Source organism: Molossus molossus, unplaced genomic scaffold (assembly GCF_014108415.1).
Source record: "Molossus molossus isolate mMolMol1 unplaced genomic scaffold, mMolMol1.p scaffold_m16_p_12, whole genome shotgun sequence".
In the NCBI taxonomy this organism is placed as follows: Eukaryota; Metazoa; Chordata; class Mammalia; order Chiroptera; family Molossidae; genus Molossus; species Molossus molossus.
In genome coordinates this window covers 97,032,873-97,052,551 of record NW_023425347.1, presented here as the reverse complement: position 1 = coordinate 97,052,551, position 19,679 = coordinate 97,032,873, and the positions used below count along the sequence as shown (strand labels likewise).

General features: G+C 53.9%; 1 protein-coding gene across 4 annotated transcripts in view; it reads left to right on the top strand.

Annotated features, from left to right (window-relative positions):
- MFN2 (mitofusin 2) overlaps positions 1-15,474 on the top strand; it is a 31,372-nt gene extending 15,898 nt beyond the window's left edge. For 3 of the 4 annotated variants that reach the window (XM_036255653.1, XM_036255654.1, XM_036255655.1), the window contains 13 exons: positions 1,088-1,196; positions 1,282-1,389; positions 2,998-3,151; positions 3,366-3,442; positions 3,583-3,704; positions 5,548-5,674; positions 6,486-6,590; positions 6,851-6,953; positions 7,634-7,854; positions 8,859-9,014; positions 11,026-11,222; positions 12,044-12,178; positions 13,465-15,474. In XM_036255653.1, the coding sequence (XP_036111546.1) occupies positions 1,088-1,196; positions 1,282-1,389; positions 2,998-3,151; positions 3,366-3,442; positions 3,583-3,704; positions 5,548-5,674; positions 6,486-6,590; positions 6,851-6,953; positions 7,634-7,854; positions 8,859-9,014; positions 11,026-11,222; positions 12,044-12,178; positions 13,465-13,534 (1,684 nt within the window). In that variant the 3' untranslated portion in view covers positions 13,535-15,474. The remainder of the gene's footprint in view (positions 1-1,087; positions 1,197-1,281; positions 1,390-2,997; positions 3,152-3,365; positions 3,443-3,582; positions 3,705-5,547; positions 5,675-6,485; positions 6,591-6,850; positions 6,954-7,633; positions 7,855-8,858; positions 9,015-11,025; positions 11,223-12,043; positions 12,179-13,464) is intronic. The other variant, XM_036255656.1, reaches the window with a different exon arrangement.
- The last annotated feature ends 4,205 nt before the right edge of the window (positions 15,475-19,679 follow it).

Below are 19,679 nucleotides of genomic sequence, written 5' to 3'. Positions count from 1 at the left end.
AGGGCCTCCCTAGGAGGTCTAAACATAGGGGACCAGGTGTCCCATTTCTGGATCATCCAAGCCAGTATCCCCTGGGCCCTGACATCACTCTGCTTATGTACTGCTGCCTTTTAAACTGGCTCCACCAGATTCCCCTGCCCCTTGGACATCCTCCAGGGTCTGGTTACTGTGCCCATTGGCATCAGTGCCCTGAAGATGTCCCAGTGAGGGTCTGTAAGGGATTGGAGGGCTGGCAAAAACCTGAGTCCAATGTTAGTATGTGTGTGGGGTGGGGTTCGTGTTGTACCTTTTTTCTGCTGAAGGAGCACTTTACTTTGGCTTTGTGGACAGGTTGCAACTGTACCAAGTAATTTTACACTATAGTGCTTACTAGACTCACATAAATACAACATTTTAACTTTTTTTTAAAAGTTGATTTTAGAAAAAGGAAGAGAGAGAGAAACATCAATTTGTTGTTCCACTTATTTATCATTCATTGGTTGATTCTCGTATGTGCCCTGACCAGCGCTTGAACTCACAACCTTGGCATATCAGGACAGAGTTCTGACCAACTGAGCTACCTGGCCAGGGCAACATTTCACCTTAATAGTTTTCCTCCAAAGTAAAATTATAGGTCATTATGTTTTGGTAAAAGTGATAGATGTTGCCCTGGCTGGTTTGGCTCAGCAGTTGGAGTGTCGGCCTGCAGACTGAAGGGTCTCGGGTTCGATTTCCAGTCCAGGGAACGTGCCTGGGTTGTGGGTTTGATCCCCAGCCCCTGTGTGGGTCATGCGGGAGGTGGCCAATCAATGTGTCTCTCTCACCTCGATGTCTCTCTCTTCCACTCTATCTAGAAAGCAATGTAAAAGTATCCTTGGGTGAGGATTTAAGAAAAGAAAAGTGATAGATGCACATGGCAGAAAACAGATTTTCAGATAATCTGGAGTGTTCTGAAATGGAAAGTAAAAACCCCTTCAGTAAGGGACAACAGGCCCCATTTTTCTCTCCTCTGTAGCTGTCTCCTTCCTTTGCCTGGCAGCCTCAGGTCTGTCAGAGCTGGGAGAACAGGGCCCATGGTCTGATGTTGGTTTACCCCTGTCACCTCTAGCCCTGGCATCGATGTCACCACAGAGCTGGACAGCTGGATTGACAAATTTTGCCTGGACGCTGATGTGTTTGTGCTGGTGGCCAACTCAGAGTCCACTCTGATGCAGACGGTAACTCCCCCTCCGCCTGTCCCACGCTGCCTGGGCCCTGGCTGGCTCGGGCCCTCCCCCACTGAGGTCGTCCCCTCTCGTCCAGGAAAAGCAGTTCTTCCACAAGGTGAGCGAGCGCCTGTCCCGTCCCAACATCTTCATCCTGAACAACCGCTGGGATGCGTCTGCCTCGGAGCCCGAGTACATGGAGGAGGTTGGTACCTCTTTATTCAGCAGTTTGGGGACTGCCTCCCCACATGTGTACCCAGGGGTGGCATTCCAGGCTGCATCAGGTCCATGACTTCCTAAAGGAATCTCATCACCAAACATTTCCCAGGTATTCCCTCGGGTCACTGCGAGGGTGGGGGGTCTTCAGCCGGCTTTAAAAACACTCTCCCTTCACACCCTGCCGCTCCCCCCTCCGCACCCTCCTGCTCCCCCTCCGCACCCTCCTGCTCCCCCTCCGCACCCTCCTGCTCCCCCTCCGCACCCTCCTGCTCCCCCTTCGCGCCCTCCCGCCCTCCCGCTCCCCCCTCCGCGCCCTCCCGCTCCCCCTTCACACCCTCCCACTCCCCCCTCCGCGCCCTCCCGCTCCCCCTTCACACCCTCCCACTCTCTCATTCTCTGTCCCAGATCCCTGCATTCTTCAGGAGGTTCTCATCCAGATCTGAAAAGCACCTCCACCACAGTAGCTGCACCCTTGTTTGGGTTCTGTGTTCACGTTGGTTCATAAAGAATTCAGCATTGTAGAGCAGGTTCAGCTTTAGGAAGATATCCAGAAAGGAAGCTTAAAAGAGGAATGAAGAACAGTTGGTTCTTCATGTGTGAAATGAAGGAATGAATCAGAGATTGGTCACAAGGAATGGCAAAGCCTAGTCAGCAAGCTGACATTGGGCACTAGACTTCGGTATATTCCTTAACCCTTCTGGTAAATTCCTCACCTGTGAGATAGGTATGATAGAGTACAGTGAGGATGAAGTCTCTTACCATCGAGAAAGGCGCCTGGCACGTGGCAGGTGACCACAAGAGGCTGTGCGCATTTGTAAGTTCCAGTGGTGGAAACCTAGACTTCAGAGCTGGATGGGATTATATGGTGGTGTCCACTCAATTCATACACAGGGCCCTGGAGGATTTGGCTTGTCAGCATAGAGCCTGGGTGTAGGTTTCTCAACTCCCAGATCTTTCTTTCTTTCTTTCTTTTTTGGTACGTTCCCCTAGCGGAAACCAAACCCAGAACTCTCTGGTCCGCAGGCTGATGCTCCAACCGTTGAGCCAAACCGGCCAGGGCTCAACTCCCAGATCTTTCATCTGGGGCACAGAAGTGAGACACTGTACGTTCTCACTGTGCAGTTTGGGGCATGGCATATGTATACATAAGATACCTTTGGCAGTCCAACCCTAAGAAACTCCCGTGACCATACTGCTTCTGAGGAGCTTGGTGGCTAGAGAGCAGAGATGGTGAGAAGCGGTTCACTGTGTGCCTTTGAGTACTGAGCTGTATGCATATATTACCTGTTTTTCCTAGAAAAGAAGCAGTTATGCCCGGCTGGTGTGGTTCAGTGGTTGAACATTGACCCATGCACCAACAGGTTGCTGGTTCGATTCCTGGTCAGGGCACATGCTCAGGTTGTGGGCCCGATCCCCAGTTGGGGCATGCAGGAGGTGGACAATTGATGTTCTCGCTCATCGATGTTTCTCTCTCTCTCTCTCCCTTCCTTTTTCTCTAAAATCAATAAAGAAAAGAAAAGAAGCAGTTAGGGGCTGTGGGCTCCCATCAGGAGGGGCCCACCTGGTCACATACACCCATCTACTTGGGCTTCAGGTGCGGCGGCAACACATGGAGCGTTGTACCGGCTTCCTGGTGGATGAGCTGGGCGTGGTGGATCGAGGCCAGGCTGGAGACCGCATCTTTTTTGTGTCTGCCAAGGAGGCTCTCAACGCCAGGATCCAGAAAGCCCAGGGCATGCCTGAAGGAGGTGACGATGGGACAGACTTCTTCCTTTTCCCTAATGTTTGAGACGTTTGGGCTCGTGCTAAGTCAGCCAGTAGAAAATAGTTCTGAGAAGGTTGTAGTGAGAAGTTTTTTGCTCCCCAGCCAGTGTTTAGCCAAGTGCCCCATCGGCTTGGCTTGGTGGGTTTTTACCCTTTTCCTCTCCTGCTAAGTTATCTCTCCAGACTAATATTGTGCAGTTCTCCTAGGGGGCGCTCTTGCAGAAGGCTTTCAAATGCGGATGCTTGAGTTTCAGAATTTTGAGAGGAGGTTTGAGGTGAGTTCTTTGATTTTGGTCTCTGGCGCTTCTGGGCTTGCCCAGCTGTCACAGACCATGTCCCTGGCAGTGAACACCAGAGCCTGGCCCTTGGTTGGTGGCCGTTGGTGGCCTCCCTCAGTACCTCTTGTCTGTTCCAGGAGTGTATCTCCCAATCTGCAGTGAAGACCAAATTTGAGCAGCACACAGTCCGGGCCAAGCAGATTGCAGAGGCAGTTCGCCTCATCATGGACTCGCTGCACATCGCGGCTCAGGAGCAGCGGTAAAAACCTGGGACGTCGGACAGGCCAGGGCAAGGTGGGGGTGCCGGGAAGTGATTGCCTCACCCCGGCCTGGGGTCGGCAGGCCAGGCAGAACGAGTCTCTGGGCTCCCATGCAGGTGCCTTTCCCCAGTCGCCAGGCCACACTAGATCTACGTGGAGCAGCCTGGTGAGGGGACCATCAGGTGTCTGTCCTACTGGGCCTGTGCAGCACAGTCCCCTGAAATACCACCCTCGCAAGCCCATGTTGGAGGCCTGGCTCAGTGCTGCCCTGAACACCCTAGCCATTCTCAGAGCCGGAAGCAGAACACATTTTTTAAAAATAACCTATTTTAGCCCACCTGGTGTGGCTCAGTGGTTGAGCGTCGACCCATGCACCAAGAGGTCTCCAGTTTGATTCCTGGTCAGGATACATGCTCAGATTGTGGGCTAAATCCCCAGTGGTGGGCATGCAGGAGGCGGCCGATTGATATCTCTCATCGATGTTTCCATCTCTCTCTCCCTCTCTGTTCCTCTCTAAAATCAATAAAGAAAAAACAATTTTTTTAATAACCTTTTTTAGAGAGAGGTTAAAATATAGGCAAGTACAGAGATAAGATTAAAACCTTGCTTCCACCACACAGAATGGACAGTGTTTTCTCTATATTATTTATTAAGTTAAAATAAAACACACAAAAAGTGTTAAGTACATTTGATTCTTTAGCCCTTGACCCAGTCACTGTGCTCAGTCCTCGGGCAGCCGCGGCCATCAGTGGGTGTGCAGCCTTAGCGTCTGCATAAACCCTGAGGGAATGTAGCATTGCTCTGTCCGCTCTGAGCGCGCAGCCGCAGCGTCCTGCGTGTCACTGCGCCGGTCTTTCCACGCGCGTCCTCTGTGCCTTTGTCCTTACGGATACATGTATTTGGAATATATGACTATTAACTCCTATAGAGTATTCCATTGTGAATTGTAAATACCTCATTTTCTCATTGACTGGTTTTTAGATTTCACTTCTTTGCCATTACATACTGCTGCGGTGGACACCAGTTTACATGTCCCCTCTGGCATTTTTAAATTTATTTGTTAATCCTCACCTGAGGATATTTTTCCATTGATTTTTAGATAGAATGGAAGAGAGGGAGGGAGAGAGAAACATCATTATGAGAGAGACACATGATTGGTTGTTTCCTGCATGACCAACTGGGGCCAGGGACCAAACCTGCAACCCAGATATGTGCCCTTGACCGGGACTCGAACCCGAGACCCTTCAGCCTACAGACTGACCATTGAGCCACACTGGCCAGGGTCCCTCTGACACATTTGTATACGCCTTGCTGGGATGCATTCCTGGATGTAGGACCGTTTGTTTTAAGGTATATGCATTTTCAGTTTTACCCAGTTTTCCTTGGTTGCTTTCGGAAGCACCTAAATCCATCCGTAGTTCCCCCGGCAGCATGTGCTGGGACTCCCCTTCCCCGACCCTCCTGTTACTTCAGACTGGGGGGGTTTCCAGGCCTCTTGGCAGATGGTAGCACCTCTTTCATCTCCCTGATTAGTAGTGGGCCGAGCATTCTCTCATGTTAATTGGTAGAACTTGTTCTGAACCCCTGAAAGCACCTCCCCACTGTCACCACCACATCTTCCGAATAGAGGACCCAAGAATGAGTGGGTGGCGCGGCTCGCCCTCCTGCCTGGGGAGGGCCAGGGGAAGAGCACCTACCTGGCTGTGTGGGTGAAACTCCCAAGGCCCCCTGGCCCTGCCGTGGCCAGGACCACAGCTGGGCCTCGCCGGCCCTCCGGCGGCCCCTCTGGCTCTACGTAGTGAGTGGGGACCTGGGGCTTGTAACCCACACTCTTCCTTTCAGGGTTTACTGCCTGGAAATGCGAGAGGAGCGGCAGGAGCGGCTGACGTTTATTGACAAACAGTTGGAACTCTTGGCGCAGGACTACAAACTGCGAATTAAGCAGATTACGGAGGAAGTCGAAAGGCAGGTGAGAAACGGAGGAGGCATGTTGGGGCGATTCGAACTCAGAGCGCAGTCCGGAGTGCTGGAAAAGTGAGAAAAGCAGACCTCCTCCTGGGGTTTCTCAGCCTTCCAGAAGGAACCAGTGCCCTGGTTCAAGGATGCAGAACTGGGGGAGGGGGGAGATAAACCACAGAACTTGTATGCATGTACGCATAACCAATGGACACGGACAACAAAGCCAGGGACGGGGTGGGGGGGATGGGGAGGAGGTGTCAATGGGGTAAAAAATGAGAAACATCTGTAACAAAAATAAAATAAAATATATTAAAAAAAAAAAGAATGCAGACTCACCCTGGCCGGTTTGGCTCAGCGGTTAGAGCGTTGGCCTGCGGTCCAGAGAGACCTGGGTTCGGTTCCCACTAAGGGCATGTACCTTGGTTGCAGTTTGTCCCCGGCCCTGGTTGATCGTGTGGGTGGCAACCATTTGATGTGTCCCTTTCACATCGATGTTTCTCTCTCTCCCTCCCTCCCACTCTATCTGAACAAAATATCGAAAAATGTCCTCAGGTGAGGCTAAAAAAGAAGAATGCAGAAACTTCTCTGGGCTGATTGTTCTGATGTGTGACCCTGGGCAAGTCATCCTTCTCCAGATCTTAGATGAGTCATTTGGTCAGCCAGTCTGTCGTCCCTTCTACCTCGAAAGCTTTAATTCCATGGACGAGCTAGGAAACCTCTGGCTTGGGGGAAGGAGAGACAGTATATAAGGATCTGTTAGACGCTGCTGGTGCTGTAGATTCGAACCACCTTCCTTGACACCTTCACGCTCTTTTCTGTAGGTGTCGACGGCGATGGCCGAGGAGATCAGGCGCCTCTCTGTGCTGGTGGATGAGTACCAGATGGATTTCCACCCTTCTCCAGTCGTCCTCAAGGTGTATAAGAATGTGAGTCACTGAGCAGCAGTGCCCTCATGCAGGGCCCTCGTTCCTGGCTGCTGGGTGGCGTCTCCAAGCAGACGGTGATTCGGCCCTGCTGGTCTGTGTCAGGGCCCTTAGCCAGGGACATGAGATCCAGGCCTCACCCAGCTCTCCCGTGTCACCTGGTGGGCGTGGGCTGATCGTCCTCGGATCTCCTTGCCCCTTGGCTCCCCAGAAGGAAGTCCTGAATGGGGGTGCTGCTTCTCTCAACCTCTTTCTGGTTGCAGGAACTACACCGCCATATTGAGGAAGGACTGGGCCGAAATATGTCCGACCGCTGTTCCACAGCCATCACCAGCTCCCTGCAGACCATGCAGCAGGAGATGATGGGTCAGTGCGCAGGGGAACTCGGGACCTGTGCCCTGGGCTGCCCAGAGCTCAGCTTTGGAGGCTAGGCTACCGAGTTAATGACCTTTCCTTATCTGTCACCTTTTATGATGAGTCAGCTCCATACCTTCAGGTTCTGGGTGATCCAGACTCTGGAGCCATCTTGTGTTACCACACGGGACTGTCACTGGCTGAGAGTTTGGCCTGCCCCTTAATCCACATGAGGTATAAACGTTAGCAGAGATGGAGCCCCGGTGGCACACGCACACGGCAGAGCTGAGGCTCGGCCCCGGCGGCACACGCACACGGCAGAGCTGAGGCTCGGCCCCGGCGGCACACGCACACGGCAGAGCTGAGGCTCGGCCCCGGCGGCACACGCACACGGCAGAGCTGAGGCTCGGCCCCGGCGGCACACGCACACGGCAGAGCTGAGGCTCGGCCCCGGCGGCACACGCACACGGCAGAGCTGAGGCTCGGCCCCGGCGGCACACGCACACGGCAGAGCTGAGGCTCGGCCCCGGCGGCACACGCACACGGCAGAGCTGAGGCTCGGCCCCGGCGGCACACGCACACGGCAGAGCTGAGGCTCGGCCCCGGCGGCACACGCACACGGCAGAGCTGAGGCGAGGCACAGGCGGCACACGGCAGAGCTGAGGCGCTTTCTCCCCCTCTCTTCCTGACAGACGGCTTGAAACCCCTCCTCCCTGCGTCTGTGCGGACTCAGATTGACATGCTGGTCCCTCGACAGTGCTTCTCCCTCAGCTACGACCTCAACTGTGACAAGCTGTGTGCTGACTTTCAGGAGGACATCGAGTTCCATTTTTCTCTTGGGTGGACCATGCTGGTGAATAGGTTCCTGGGCCCCAAGAACAGCCGCCGGGCCTTGATGGGCTACAACGACCAGGCAAGCACAGTCCCTTACTTTTGGGCAATGCGGGAGAGCAGTACACCCCATCCCCAGATGTACAGACCATTCTGGAAGGGGCTCCCTGAGGTCAGCAGCTGTGGCACACAGGCCTCCACACTACACCATGGTCAAGGTGTTCCCGTACATCAGGCTAGTCTTATCCTAAGCACTGATATTTGTGAAATTATAAATACTAGCTGTATTTTTTTTTTTATCCTCACCCGAGGATATTTTTTTCTTTATCTTCAGGTAGAGAGAGAGGGAGAGAGAGAGAAACATCGACATGACAGGGACACTTCAGCTGGATCAGCTGGTTGCCTCCCACATGACCCTGACCAGGGCTGGAGACGAACTGCAACTTAGGCACGTGCCTTTGACTGGAATCGAACCTGGGACTCATTGGTCCGTGGGCCAACGCTCCACCGCTGTGCCAAACCGGCCAGGGCTGAATTTTTTTTTCTTTATTGATTTTAGAGAGGGGAAGGGAGAGGGAGAGGGAGATAGAAACATTGATGAGAGAGAACATCAGTTGGCCGCCTCCTGCATGCCCCTCACTGGGGATTGGGCCCACAACCTGGGCTTGTGCCCTGACCGGGAATCAAACCCATAACCTTTTGGTACTTGGGACGACACTTCAATCAGCGGAGCCACCCGGCCAGGGTTCCATGTTCAATTTTAAAATTTAGATTTTACATCACCTCTCTGCTATTGCATGTACTGTTCTTAGTACGTGTCCCACACTTTGGGGTGCTAAAGCATTCCAGAGTGGCTACTGCTCACCTTTTGGGGTCCCCCACAGTTCTCATCTTTGGGCTGGCAGGTCTTTTACAAAGCTTAAATCCTCTTTGTAACTTGTGAAGCTCTTTTTTCCACTTTTGGCCTTTTGGCAATTCATTGAAAGCCACCTCTGTCCTTGTTTCAGGACCCCTAGCCTCGGAGGTCACTGGGGGTTCCATTGAAGGAGCCCCATTTTTCTTATCCCTCTCCTTGTCTCTCTCCAGGTTCAGCGTCCTGTCCCTCTGACGCCCGCCAACCCCAGCATGCCCCCTCTGCCGCAGGGCTCCCTCACTCAAGAAGAACTCATGGTTTCCATGGTCACCGGCTTGGCCTCCCTAACGTCCAGGACCTCCATGGGCATTCTGGTTGTTGGAGGAGTGGTCAGTGACAAACCGTGCTCGGGAAGGGTGGGGAGTGGGGAAGACAGGTGGCTGGAGACTGAGGGGCAGAGTTCTGGTGGTCCCTGCGTGGCACAGCTTTGTCACCTCCATCAGTGGTTGACTGTTCTCTTCACCGATCTGAGCGGAGCAGCCTCAGCCCTTCAACATATAGTCATTGACTTATTTGTCTCAGCTGACATTAGGTAGCACATTGCCAGGTGCGGCAAGTCTGATTCCTTGTCAAAGATACACAGCCAGGCTGTGAACTGGCCCCGTCTCACTCTAAGGCCATGTTCTTTCCCCTGTAGGACCTGCACTACATGGTGGGTAGGGAAGTGACCCAAGAAATCGACTGGCCTGGGTTCTAGAGAGGGGGCATGACCAGGAGCTTCCCATGTGTAGGCAAGAAAATCAAGAGCAAAACGTGACAGGCTTACGATAGAAGAGGCCAAGCCAGGCCTTGTCTGTCCGCCTCCTGGCTCTGTGCCCTTTCCTCTGCGCGCAAGGCCTGGAACGGCGGCTGCCTGCTCGCTAGCTGGTGCTCGGTGCTTCCCGGTCCAAGAGGCACTGCCGCCGGGACAGCGAGAGAGGGGAAGGGGAGAGAGAGACGTCGATATGGTAGGGATACGTCAACTGGCTGCCTCCTGCGTGGCCCCTCTGAGGAGCGAGCCTGAGATGGGGCGTGTACCCTGACCAGGAGTCGAACCAGTGACCTTTCAGTGCACAGGATGACGCCAGCCAACTGAGCCACACCAGCCATGGCTTCCTTTTGTTCCTTTTAAATTTATATATTGACTGTTAGAGAGAGAGAGACATAGATTTGTTGTTTCACTTTTTTATGCATTGTTTGGTTGATTCTTGTTTATACCCTGATTGGGCAAACCCACAACTTGGTGTATCGGGGTGACGCTCCAACCAATGAGCTACCCGGCCAGGGCGACCTTGAATGTCCTTGATGGTGTGGGCAAATTCTCCCTGTTATGGACATTGGATTTGTAGAAGTGGTGGCAGAATGTAACTAGCAAACCTGTGTTCTCAGCTTGTGAGACTAGGGTGAGGTAACGAGGCCCCTCCCCCTCCTCTGCGGCAGGCACGTGCCCTGGCTCTCCTTTCAGAGGCCACCTGGCCGAAGGTCATGAGCTGAGACGCACCGCATGATGGTTATGTGACCCTGCAGCTCCTTTTGCCTAATCGGCTCTGTGAATTGGGTGAAAACCATTATACCGGTTCTGTGAGGAAACTGGCGTACAGACACTTGCCTGTGGTCGGTCACGCAGCCAGGATGGCAGGCAGCACTAGAACCTTGGTTTCTGGCTCCAAGTCCAGTGCTCTTTGAACACAACCACACTGCTTTAAAGCAGAGGGTTACAAACAGGATCAGTAAAGCCATCTGCTGAGCAATGATGTGTGTGATCTGACTTGGCGGCGTCAGAACATTTATCTGTAAGAGTTCTTTGTGCCATCCAGCCCAGTGGCTCAGTTGGTTGAGCTCATCCCTGTGCACCAAAAGGTTGCCGGTTTGATTCCCGGTCAAGGCAAATACCTAGGTGTAGGTTCAGGCCCTGGTCAAGGCACATACAGAAGGCAACTGATGTTTCTCTCTCACATCGATGTCTGTCTGTCTCTCTGTCTCTCTGTCTCTCTGTCTCTCTCTCTCTCTCTCTCTCTCTCTCTCTCTCTCTCCTTGCCTCTCTCTAAGCATGTTCTCAAGTGAGGATTAAAAAAAAAAGAATTCTGCGTTCCTGGATCTGTGCTTGTGGCCCTAATACCCCCACCTCATTTTGCACAAAGCATGTGTATAAACTCTAAGATTCCTTCGTTTTAAACTATAGCCAGTGCCTCCTCTTCTGGCCTCAGCAGGATTAAAGGAGATGTTGAAAGAAGTGTTCTGAGTCAAAGCACAGTGGCTCCTTTATGGGGACTCTTGGGAAAGTCCTAGCAGGGACAGTTCGAGAGGCCGGGCGGTGGGATGGCAGAGCGGCTTTGTCAGCTGACGGCTGTGCCTCTGCAGGTGTGGAAGGCAGTGGGCTGGAGGCTCATCGCCTTGTCGTTTGGGCTCTATGGCCTCCTCTACGTCTACGAGCGTCTGACCTGGACCACTAAGGCCAAGGAGAGGGCCTTCAAGCGCCAGTTTGTGGAGTACGCCAGCGAGAAACTACAGCTCGTCGTCAGCTACACCGGCTCCAACTGCAGCCACCAAGTCCAACAGTGAGTGACCAGCAGCCCTGAGCCTGGCACCAGCTCTCGTGGTCCAGGACTTCCCTCTGGGTTCCTTTCCTACCTCAGCCTGGAAAGCACTGGGCCCTGAGCATCCTCCAGCCCTGGCCGCCAGCTGTGTAGTGCTGACTTGAGGCCAGAGATGAGGAGAAGCATCTCTCCAGGGACACCTGTGTCCTGGGCTGGGACCAAGGAGGAGTCTGGTTCCCCAAGGAAGGAGGACATGGAAAGATGAGGGACATTACTTGCAGGAGATTTTAAAGGTTGCCTAGGGGGCTTGTGCTCTGGGTGCAGCTTGAAATTCTAAGGCACAAGCTCGTTCTGCATGGACAGCTCAGGTCAGGTGGGAGTGGAGCGCTTGATCTGGGTGCGGGAACGCTGGCTGCTGGGCAGCAGGCCCCTCGCGGGCATCTGCTCCTCCAGCCCTGTAGAGGGAGACGTCGTTTTTCTTGGCATTTGCTTTTTCAAGGTGAAGAAATAGAGACTTGTGGAGTAGTCACTTGTCTGTTGTCACTCGGCTGATTAGCAGCAGAGCCAGGATCTGATTCCTAGTCTCTTGTGCCCAAGCCGGGGTGTACTGCCCTGTGCCCCTGGTCCTCACACTGCGGTGCTGTGAGTGCCTGTGCTGGTTGTGACGTGCATGGTCTCAGCGTCGGGAAGGGGGTTCTTCTGAACCAGGGCTGGGCAGGCAGAGCCGCCAGCAGGTGACAGAGGGCCTGGCTGCTGCCCTGCTCTGGGTGGATCCGATTCAGCCACCAACGGCGTTCTGCAGAACAGTCACGGTGCCTGGTTGATGCTGATTTCCTCCTCAGGGAACTGTCTGGGACTTTTGCTCATTTGTGCCAGCAAGTCGACGTCACCCGGGAGAACCTGGAACAGGAAATTGCTGCTATGAACCAGAAAATCGAGGTTCTTGTTTCACTTCAGAGCAAAGCAAAACTGCTCAGGTGAGGTTGGCCTGGGCAGCGGGAGGCAGGGGCTCTGGTGTGTGGCACAGGCTAGTCTGTGTCTGGCGTGGACACACGTCTCTCTGGTGGGGCTCTAGCTTGCTCCTGTGTTAGACGTCTGCCGAGCACCTGCTGGGTACCAGGTGTGGGGCCAGCCCCGGAGGCTCAACGAGACACAGTCCCTGCCCCGTAGGTGCTGGTAGTCAGGGCTGTGGCGGCAGCAGAGGGACCAGGCAGTGTGGGGCTCAGAGGTTACAGCTCACTGGCACCGGCTCTTAACTGCAGCGTCTCAGGCACTTGACATGAGCTGCTCCCTCACCTTCAACATCCTTTAGGGACGCGATATCGTCTCCACTTTATAAAAGGACAGTGGGGCCTACAGAGGTTAAGGAACTTGTCTGCAATCTCCCAGTAAATGGTCAAGCCAGGAGTGGAAGAGTCCAGGTGTGCTTGGCTACAGTCCCTCTGACCCTGCATGCCAGTTGTCCTTTACTGTCTGTGCTGGGGACACTGGGCCAGGCCCTCCACACACTTTACTCCATTTCTCTGAGCTCAGGAAAGGGAGCAGATCAGCACGTTCACCCACAGGGAGACTGGTTAGGTGCAGGTAACTGGCAGAACTCAGACTGGAACCCAGGTCTGCGTGGGGTCTCTGTCGAAACCAGGTTTGCTGGAGAGAATATTGATCTGAGGAGTCAGGGTTCTGGTCCAGGCACTTGTGTTCGAGCAAATCACCAAGATTTCCTGTGTCTCATTGTTTTCATCTGTAAAACGGAGTCAGATGTCACGACACGGCCACAGAGCTGAATGGGCGAGCGCTCTGCAGAAGTCCTGGGCCCACTCAGCCGAGATAACATCAGTTCACGAGGCCTTGTGCTTCCTGCCCCCGCCTCGCGGCAGCACCTGGGAGCTGCGTCATCGGCCACGGGTCCAGCCCCAGGGAAATGGACTTCCCCTTCTCTGACTGTGCCCTGTGCCCTCCCTGCCCGCCCCGGGGGGCACGCTCATCCCCTGGGAACTCTCGGGGTGCGTGTGGGAGTGTCCGCTGAAACGGGACAGGCAGGAAAACGGAGTTCGCACCAGTTTAGGCACTTGCCTGCGGTCCCACGTGGAGCAGACACACTTGCGGGGCAGAAGGCCTACAGGAAACTCTCGCACCTCTCCGGGCCTCATTCTCGTGTGTAGCAAGGGGGTTTTGGAGGGGGATATGCCACAACAGTGTTTGGCGTGTGCTGCTAATATTACTTATCAGTTATTATCACTGCAAAATCACTGTTTCTCTGCAGGAATAAAGGTGGTTGGATGGACAGTGAACTCAACATGTTCATGCACCAGTACCTGCAGCCCAGCAGATAGTGGGCAGCCCAGGGCCGGAGCCTGCGTGGAGGAGGGTGGTGCCGCCAGCCTCCTGGAGCCGCCTCCAGGGCCACGCGCTGCTCCTGTCTGGCCGCCGCCGTGAGAGTGAACGCACCAGTGTCTCACCGTTCTTGAGCCCTTAAACACTAGTTCCTTCCCCTCCTTTGCCTGCTGCTGCAGGGAGACTTTCCGGCTCACATCCCTAAAGGAGACTTTTTAAAGATAACTGGACAGCATGAGGAGTTAAGTCGAGTCTTCTCTGCTCTGCCAGGCTCACTGGGCTGAGCATCGTTGGAGAGCTTGGTAAGGTCCGGGGCTCTCCCAGCATCGTGGAATGCCTGCCTGGAGCCTTCAGGGTGCCAGGCACACCCCTCCTCTGGCCAACACAAATGCTGACCCGCGCACTCCTGAGCTCCTTGTGCCCCAGCACACCTGCAGAAAAGGGCTGCCCCGGGGATGGTCGGGCTCTCCCCTGACTGCACTGCCAGTGGTCTGTCCCAGGACTGTGGCTGGGCCACCGCGGTCCTTCAGCTTCCATGCTTCGTCCCGTGTGCAGAGCCTTTCAGACACGTGTTCTTGGTGGGCTCAGTGTGGATGCCGTGGGCTTTAGGTGAGGCGGGCCCTGTGCCCGAGGGAGAAAGGTGCAGCAGAGATGACTGCAGTGTGAGAATAGCTTGGGGGCGCTTGCGTGTGGAGGGTGTCCCCGTCCTGATGCCGTGCTGTGGGGGGTGGCTGTTTCTGTGAGGAGGGCTGTGCCTCCCTGCCCTCACTGCACCCCTGCTCTAGTCTGGCCTTGGCCTGCGTGGTCTGGTGTTGTTAGTGAAGGATGGTTTGGTTCAGGTTGTTAAAGGATGTAGTAGAAGGAAAGATGGTGGCAGGAAGGGGACTTTGGTGGCAGGCCGAGGGGAGTGGGCCCCTTTTGGACAGCTGGAGAAGGTGGAGTTGGCAGAGCGAGGCGCTCCATTTGGCCTCTCTCAGGCTCATGGGGTCCCTGTTATGCCCCTTGAGAGACATGTCCCCACCCCCAGTGTGGCTCAAGCTGCCCTTGGTCGCCCGTCCTCTGGACTCAGTGTCCTGTGCCAGTGATGCTGCAGTGGCCAAGAGACAGTGTGGGAACCCTGGGACCCCACTGCCCACCCTCCCCGATCCCCAGAGCCTCCCTGACACACGTGGCCACCTCCTGTTAACTTTGAGAAATGGTTTCCATTGCTGAGTTTAGGGATTGTTACTGGTTAAAGTGGGGCGGGTTCCCGTCTCCAGTGTGTTAACCGTCTGGGCAAGCAGCCTTTGGGGACAGCCTCTGCAGCGCAGGCCAGAGAACATGCCGGAAGCAAGCAGCCCCTCTTCCAGCAGGAGGCGGGGCTCAGGCCCAGAGCCGGGCTTTGTCCTGCTCTCTTGAGCCCACCCACTGTCCGGTGCCGGGATGTGAGCCGGTGGCTGTGCTCACTGGTGGTGGCCACTCAGGCGTCCTCTCCAGGTCCCGCTGGCCTCCAGACCCTCGGTCTCCTGCCGTGTGGACAGCAGGGACTTTGCCGAAGTGGGCGTGCGGTTGGAGGACGAGCTGTGTGCCCGCCGGCATGGGGTCGCCTCAGCGTGTCAGGAGAGAGCAGCGGCACGCAGATCTCGAATTTCGTGCTGGGGTGGGGGGGTATTTAATATAACTAAACATAAGAATTTTTCTGAATGTAGCCCCTGGGCAGTGAATGAAATTTTAAGCTTATACAATAAGTAAAATGAAATACCACCGAGGGAGAGACTTTTTGAAAGAAGTGTGACGAAAAGAACACTTTAATTTAATGCTGCTGACTGCTCTGTTGTATGTTCGTTTGCGGAGTGCGAGGTATGCTTGACGGCGTCTTCTCTGGTGTATTTAAGGGGATGTATTTGCCTGAATTGCTCCTGTATCATTGCCAATAATATTGGAAACTAAAATAAAACTAGTTGGGAATCCTTTGTGGGACCTTCTCAGTTTATTCCGCTAACTCCCTTTGCCGTAACCGAGTCTGCAGGGTAGTATTTTTAAATGACCTTAACTGGGCAGGGGAAGTTCCCTCTGTGATCTGCCTTGGTTCCTCCGCACTCTTGGGAGGAATATGATACTCTCAGAAGAACCAAAGGCGTAACTGATGTTTAAGGACCAGGAAATCTAGAGTGATTTCTTCGCAGATTTCACTATAACTCTAAACCATTTTTCACTTAAAAAGTCATGACTCAGACTGGTCCAGCCTAGTTTGCCTTCTGAGAACTTGGTTGCGACCTTTTCTTTCTCTTTTTCTTTGAAGGGCCCTCAGCAGTGGCTTCAGGCATGACTAGTCCATTTCCTGGACCCTCCACCCACCCCCTGGGCAGTGGCACCACCAAGGCCAGCACTGCCGGTCACTTTCAGAGGCCTCCACATGGTGGATGGCAGCCGCCTCCTTTCAGGCTCCCAGGCCACAAACACATCACCCTGGACACCGCGTCACGCCGCGTCCAACCGGGCAGTGTTTCTTTGTTCTTTTTTTTTTATTTCAGAGAAAGGGAGAGGGAGAGAGAGAGAGAAACCTAGGGAGACATGTCGATCGGCTGCCTCCTGCACGCCCTCTACTGGGGAATGAGCCTGCAACCTGGGCATGTGCCCTGACCAGGAGTTGAACCAGGCCCTCTCAGTCCATGGTCAACATTCGTCCACTGAGCCACACCAGCCAGGCTCTTCTTCTTTTTTCTTTTTTCTTTTTTTTGCATTTATCTTCAGATAGAACAGAAGGGAGAGAGGGAGAGAGGAAGGAAGAAAGAGAGAAACATCGATGTGAGAGAGACACATCGAGTGGCTGCCACCCACACGACCCCAAATGGGTCCGGGGACAAACTGCAACTGAGGTACATGCCTTAGCGGGAACCGATCCTGGATCTCTCTGATCCACGGGCCGACGCTCCAACCGCTGAGCCAAACCGGCCAGGGCCTGGCTCTTTTCATTGAATTTATTAGAGTCACGGTTAATAAAATTACAAGTTTCAGGTATACAATTCCACAATACATATCTGTATATCATATTGTGTGTTCACTACCCCAAGTCAAGCCTCCTTCCATCACCATTTGTACCCCTTATACCTGCCTCTTCTGCCTTTCACCCCTCTTTCCCTGACAATCCGCATGCTGTCTGTGTCTATAGCCTGTCAGTTTTTGTCTTCAAAATACATCTGGACCCTGACCACTTCCCTCCACAACCCCCCCCCCCCCGAAGCAACTCCTCTGACCCAGGTTACTGTCCCCTAACTCGACCCCTCCCACCCCGACCCTCTTGTGTTTGTGTTCAGGCAGCAGCCTTTACATCCAAGTCTGCGGAAGTGTTACCTCGGCAGGGTTCAGATCCCTCTCTCCTGCCCTGTTCCCGCACTGTGAGTGCTCTCACCCTTCAACGTGTAATACACATTCTTTCTTTTTAAATATTTTTTCTTTATTGATTTTAGAGAGGAAGGGAGAAGGAGAGAGAGAGAGAAACATCGATCGGCCACCTCCTGCATGCCCCCCACTGGGGATCGGGCCCACAACGTGGGCATGTGTCCTGACTGGGAATCAAACTGCGACTTGGTGCATGGGTCAGTGCTCAACCACTGAGCCACACCGGCCGGGCCACATGTTTTTCGTAGCAGTCACCCTCTAACATGTACTGTCACGTGAGCTCTGAAGGCTGGGATTTTGATCTTTTGTTTACTGGTGTGTGCCAAGCTTCTAAACCCGTGCCTGGCACAGGATTGGAACTCAATACATACTTGCTGACTTGAGTCCTGTCCTGCCTGGTAACAAGTTCATACATTTATCAGTCCTCTAGCATCGGGGGACAGAACAAGTGCTACTGGAAACTTCCTGTAGGTAGTGCAAGGGGCTGTTCCGATCTCAGCAGCTGGAGGAGCTTGGGTTAGATGATGTCCAAGACCTAATTTCCCAAAGTCCAGGAGCAGTCCGGCCGGTGTGGCTCACTGGTGGAGCATCGACCTATGCACCAGGGGGTCGCTGGTTCGATTCCCGGTCAGGGCACATGCCCAGGTTGTGGGCCCGATCCCCAGTGAGGCGACCAATGGATGTTCTCTCTCATTGATGTTTCTATCTCTCCCTCTCTTCTTCTCTAAAGTCAATTAAAAAGGGGGGGAGGGGAGCCCAGGGGCTTTTAGCCACTTTACCCTGACCCATAATTAGGTATACAATAAGATCCAGTACACACACACAAGTGAAACCGAAACTTTTCATCATCACTCTGCAATCCACAGATGTTTTCTCCTTTTTTTAAAAAATAGTTTTCCTTTATTGATTTTCGATAGAGAGGAAGGGAGAGGGAGAGAAAAAACATTGATGTGAGAGCAAAACAATCGGCTGCCTCCTGCATGCCCCCCACCAAGGATCAAGTCTATACCCGGGCATGTGCCCTGACAGGGAATGGAACCAGCAACCTTTGAGTGCACGGGAGGGCACCCAGCCAAGGGAACCACACTGGCCAGGGCTGGACTGGGCACTTTCGAAGACAAACGATGTCATGTGCGGACAGACTGATGAGTCGTGGATGACTCGAGGGTTTTGCCCTGGGTACATAGTAGGATGGGGAAGCTTAGGGGGAGCAGGTCAGGGGGAGAAAGAGTTCTATTTCGAACATGTTAAATTTGGGCTCCTCTTTCCTAGTTGGATGTGTGAACTTGGAGCTCAGTGGTTAGTGGAGTCTGACCAGGAGATACTTTGGGAGTCAGCTCGGTGGACAGTGCCTTGGCCGAGGTTCCCCAGAAAGCAGAGCCTAAAGCAGAGGGCTCCTGCGCCCTCATTTTATTCTGTGGAACAGCCCCAGAGGGAGGGGGAGAAGTAAAAGCAGGGACAGCCAGCAGGAGGAGGCATGGAGCTGGCTGCCACCAAATGGGACTGCAGGACCAGCGGACTGTACCCCGAGAAGCCCTGTAATGGAGTCTCAGCCCCATTTCTTTCATTTTTTTTTTTTAATCCTCACCTGAGGATATTTTTCCATTTTTTGTACAGATAGAGAGGGAGGGAGAGAGAGTGAAAAACATCGACGTGAAGGGACACATCGAGTGGCTGCCACCCGCACGACCAACCAAGGCCGGGGACAAACTGCAACCGAAGTACGTGCCCTTAGCGGAAACCGAACCCGGGTCTCTCCGGACCACAGGCCGACGCTCTAACCGCTGAGCCAAACCGGCCAGGGCTCAGCCCCATTTCTTGATGGGGAGAAACAGAAGAATTTATCCACCATCTTCTCTTCCCGCTGGTTGAAGATTTGCCCTGTGGGGCATTGACCCTCTACATTTCTGGGGTGCATATATACACGCTTGGGAGCTAAGTTGGGGCCCACGGTAGGTGGTAGAGGCATGGGCAGGCAGGGTGGGTCACTGGGAGTAATGGAGAGGGGGCTTCTACTTCCGCCCTCTGCTACCTATACCCGTGTGTTCTAGCCACAGGGGACGCAGCAGCATACCCCAGCTTCCTGGGGAACAGCTGCAGGGGATGGTCTCAGAGCTATGCCACTGAGGTGCTGGGGTTTTTCCATAAGATCAGTAGATCTTTAGTCAGATGCCCATTGTCCCCCAAATGGGTCCCCTGTTGTGAGGCAATGTGTGTACCATGTTGCTATATCAGGTGATCTAAAACCCTCAGATGGGGGTGCAGGTAGGTCAGACTGGACCGTGTCTGGAGTAGTGTCCATCAGTAAGTATAAATCACCCCTCCAGGGTGGAAGGAGGTCTGATGTGATCAATTTGCCATGGGTGGCCGGCTGGTCTCTTGGAGATCGCATATTGAGGGCTCGGCTTCAGCAGCAAGACCTACGTGATCCTGTAGGAGAGGAAGCCAGGCCACTTCACCCCAGCGTCATGGCTGCTCTGTCCTTGGACCCGCACCAAGGTGGCTGAGAGGCTGGCTGACATCTACCAGTCACGTCATCCATCCAGCTGTGTTGACCATCTACCCTGCAGCAGAGATTCTCCGATGGATTTGAAACGAGACACAAAGGTTTAACCCTTTGTGCCCCCTTCCCGTTGGTCCTCACTGGCTCATCTTCCTACCTTTTCCCCAGTTCTCCTGAGCGCCAATCTTGTCACCTTTTCTCCTAGGCTCCTGACCACCACCCAGGTTTGCCAACGCCCAGGAGATTGCGTTTATCTGTTC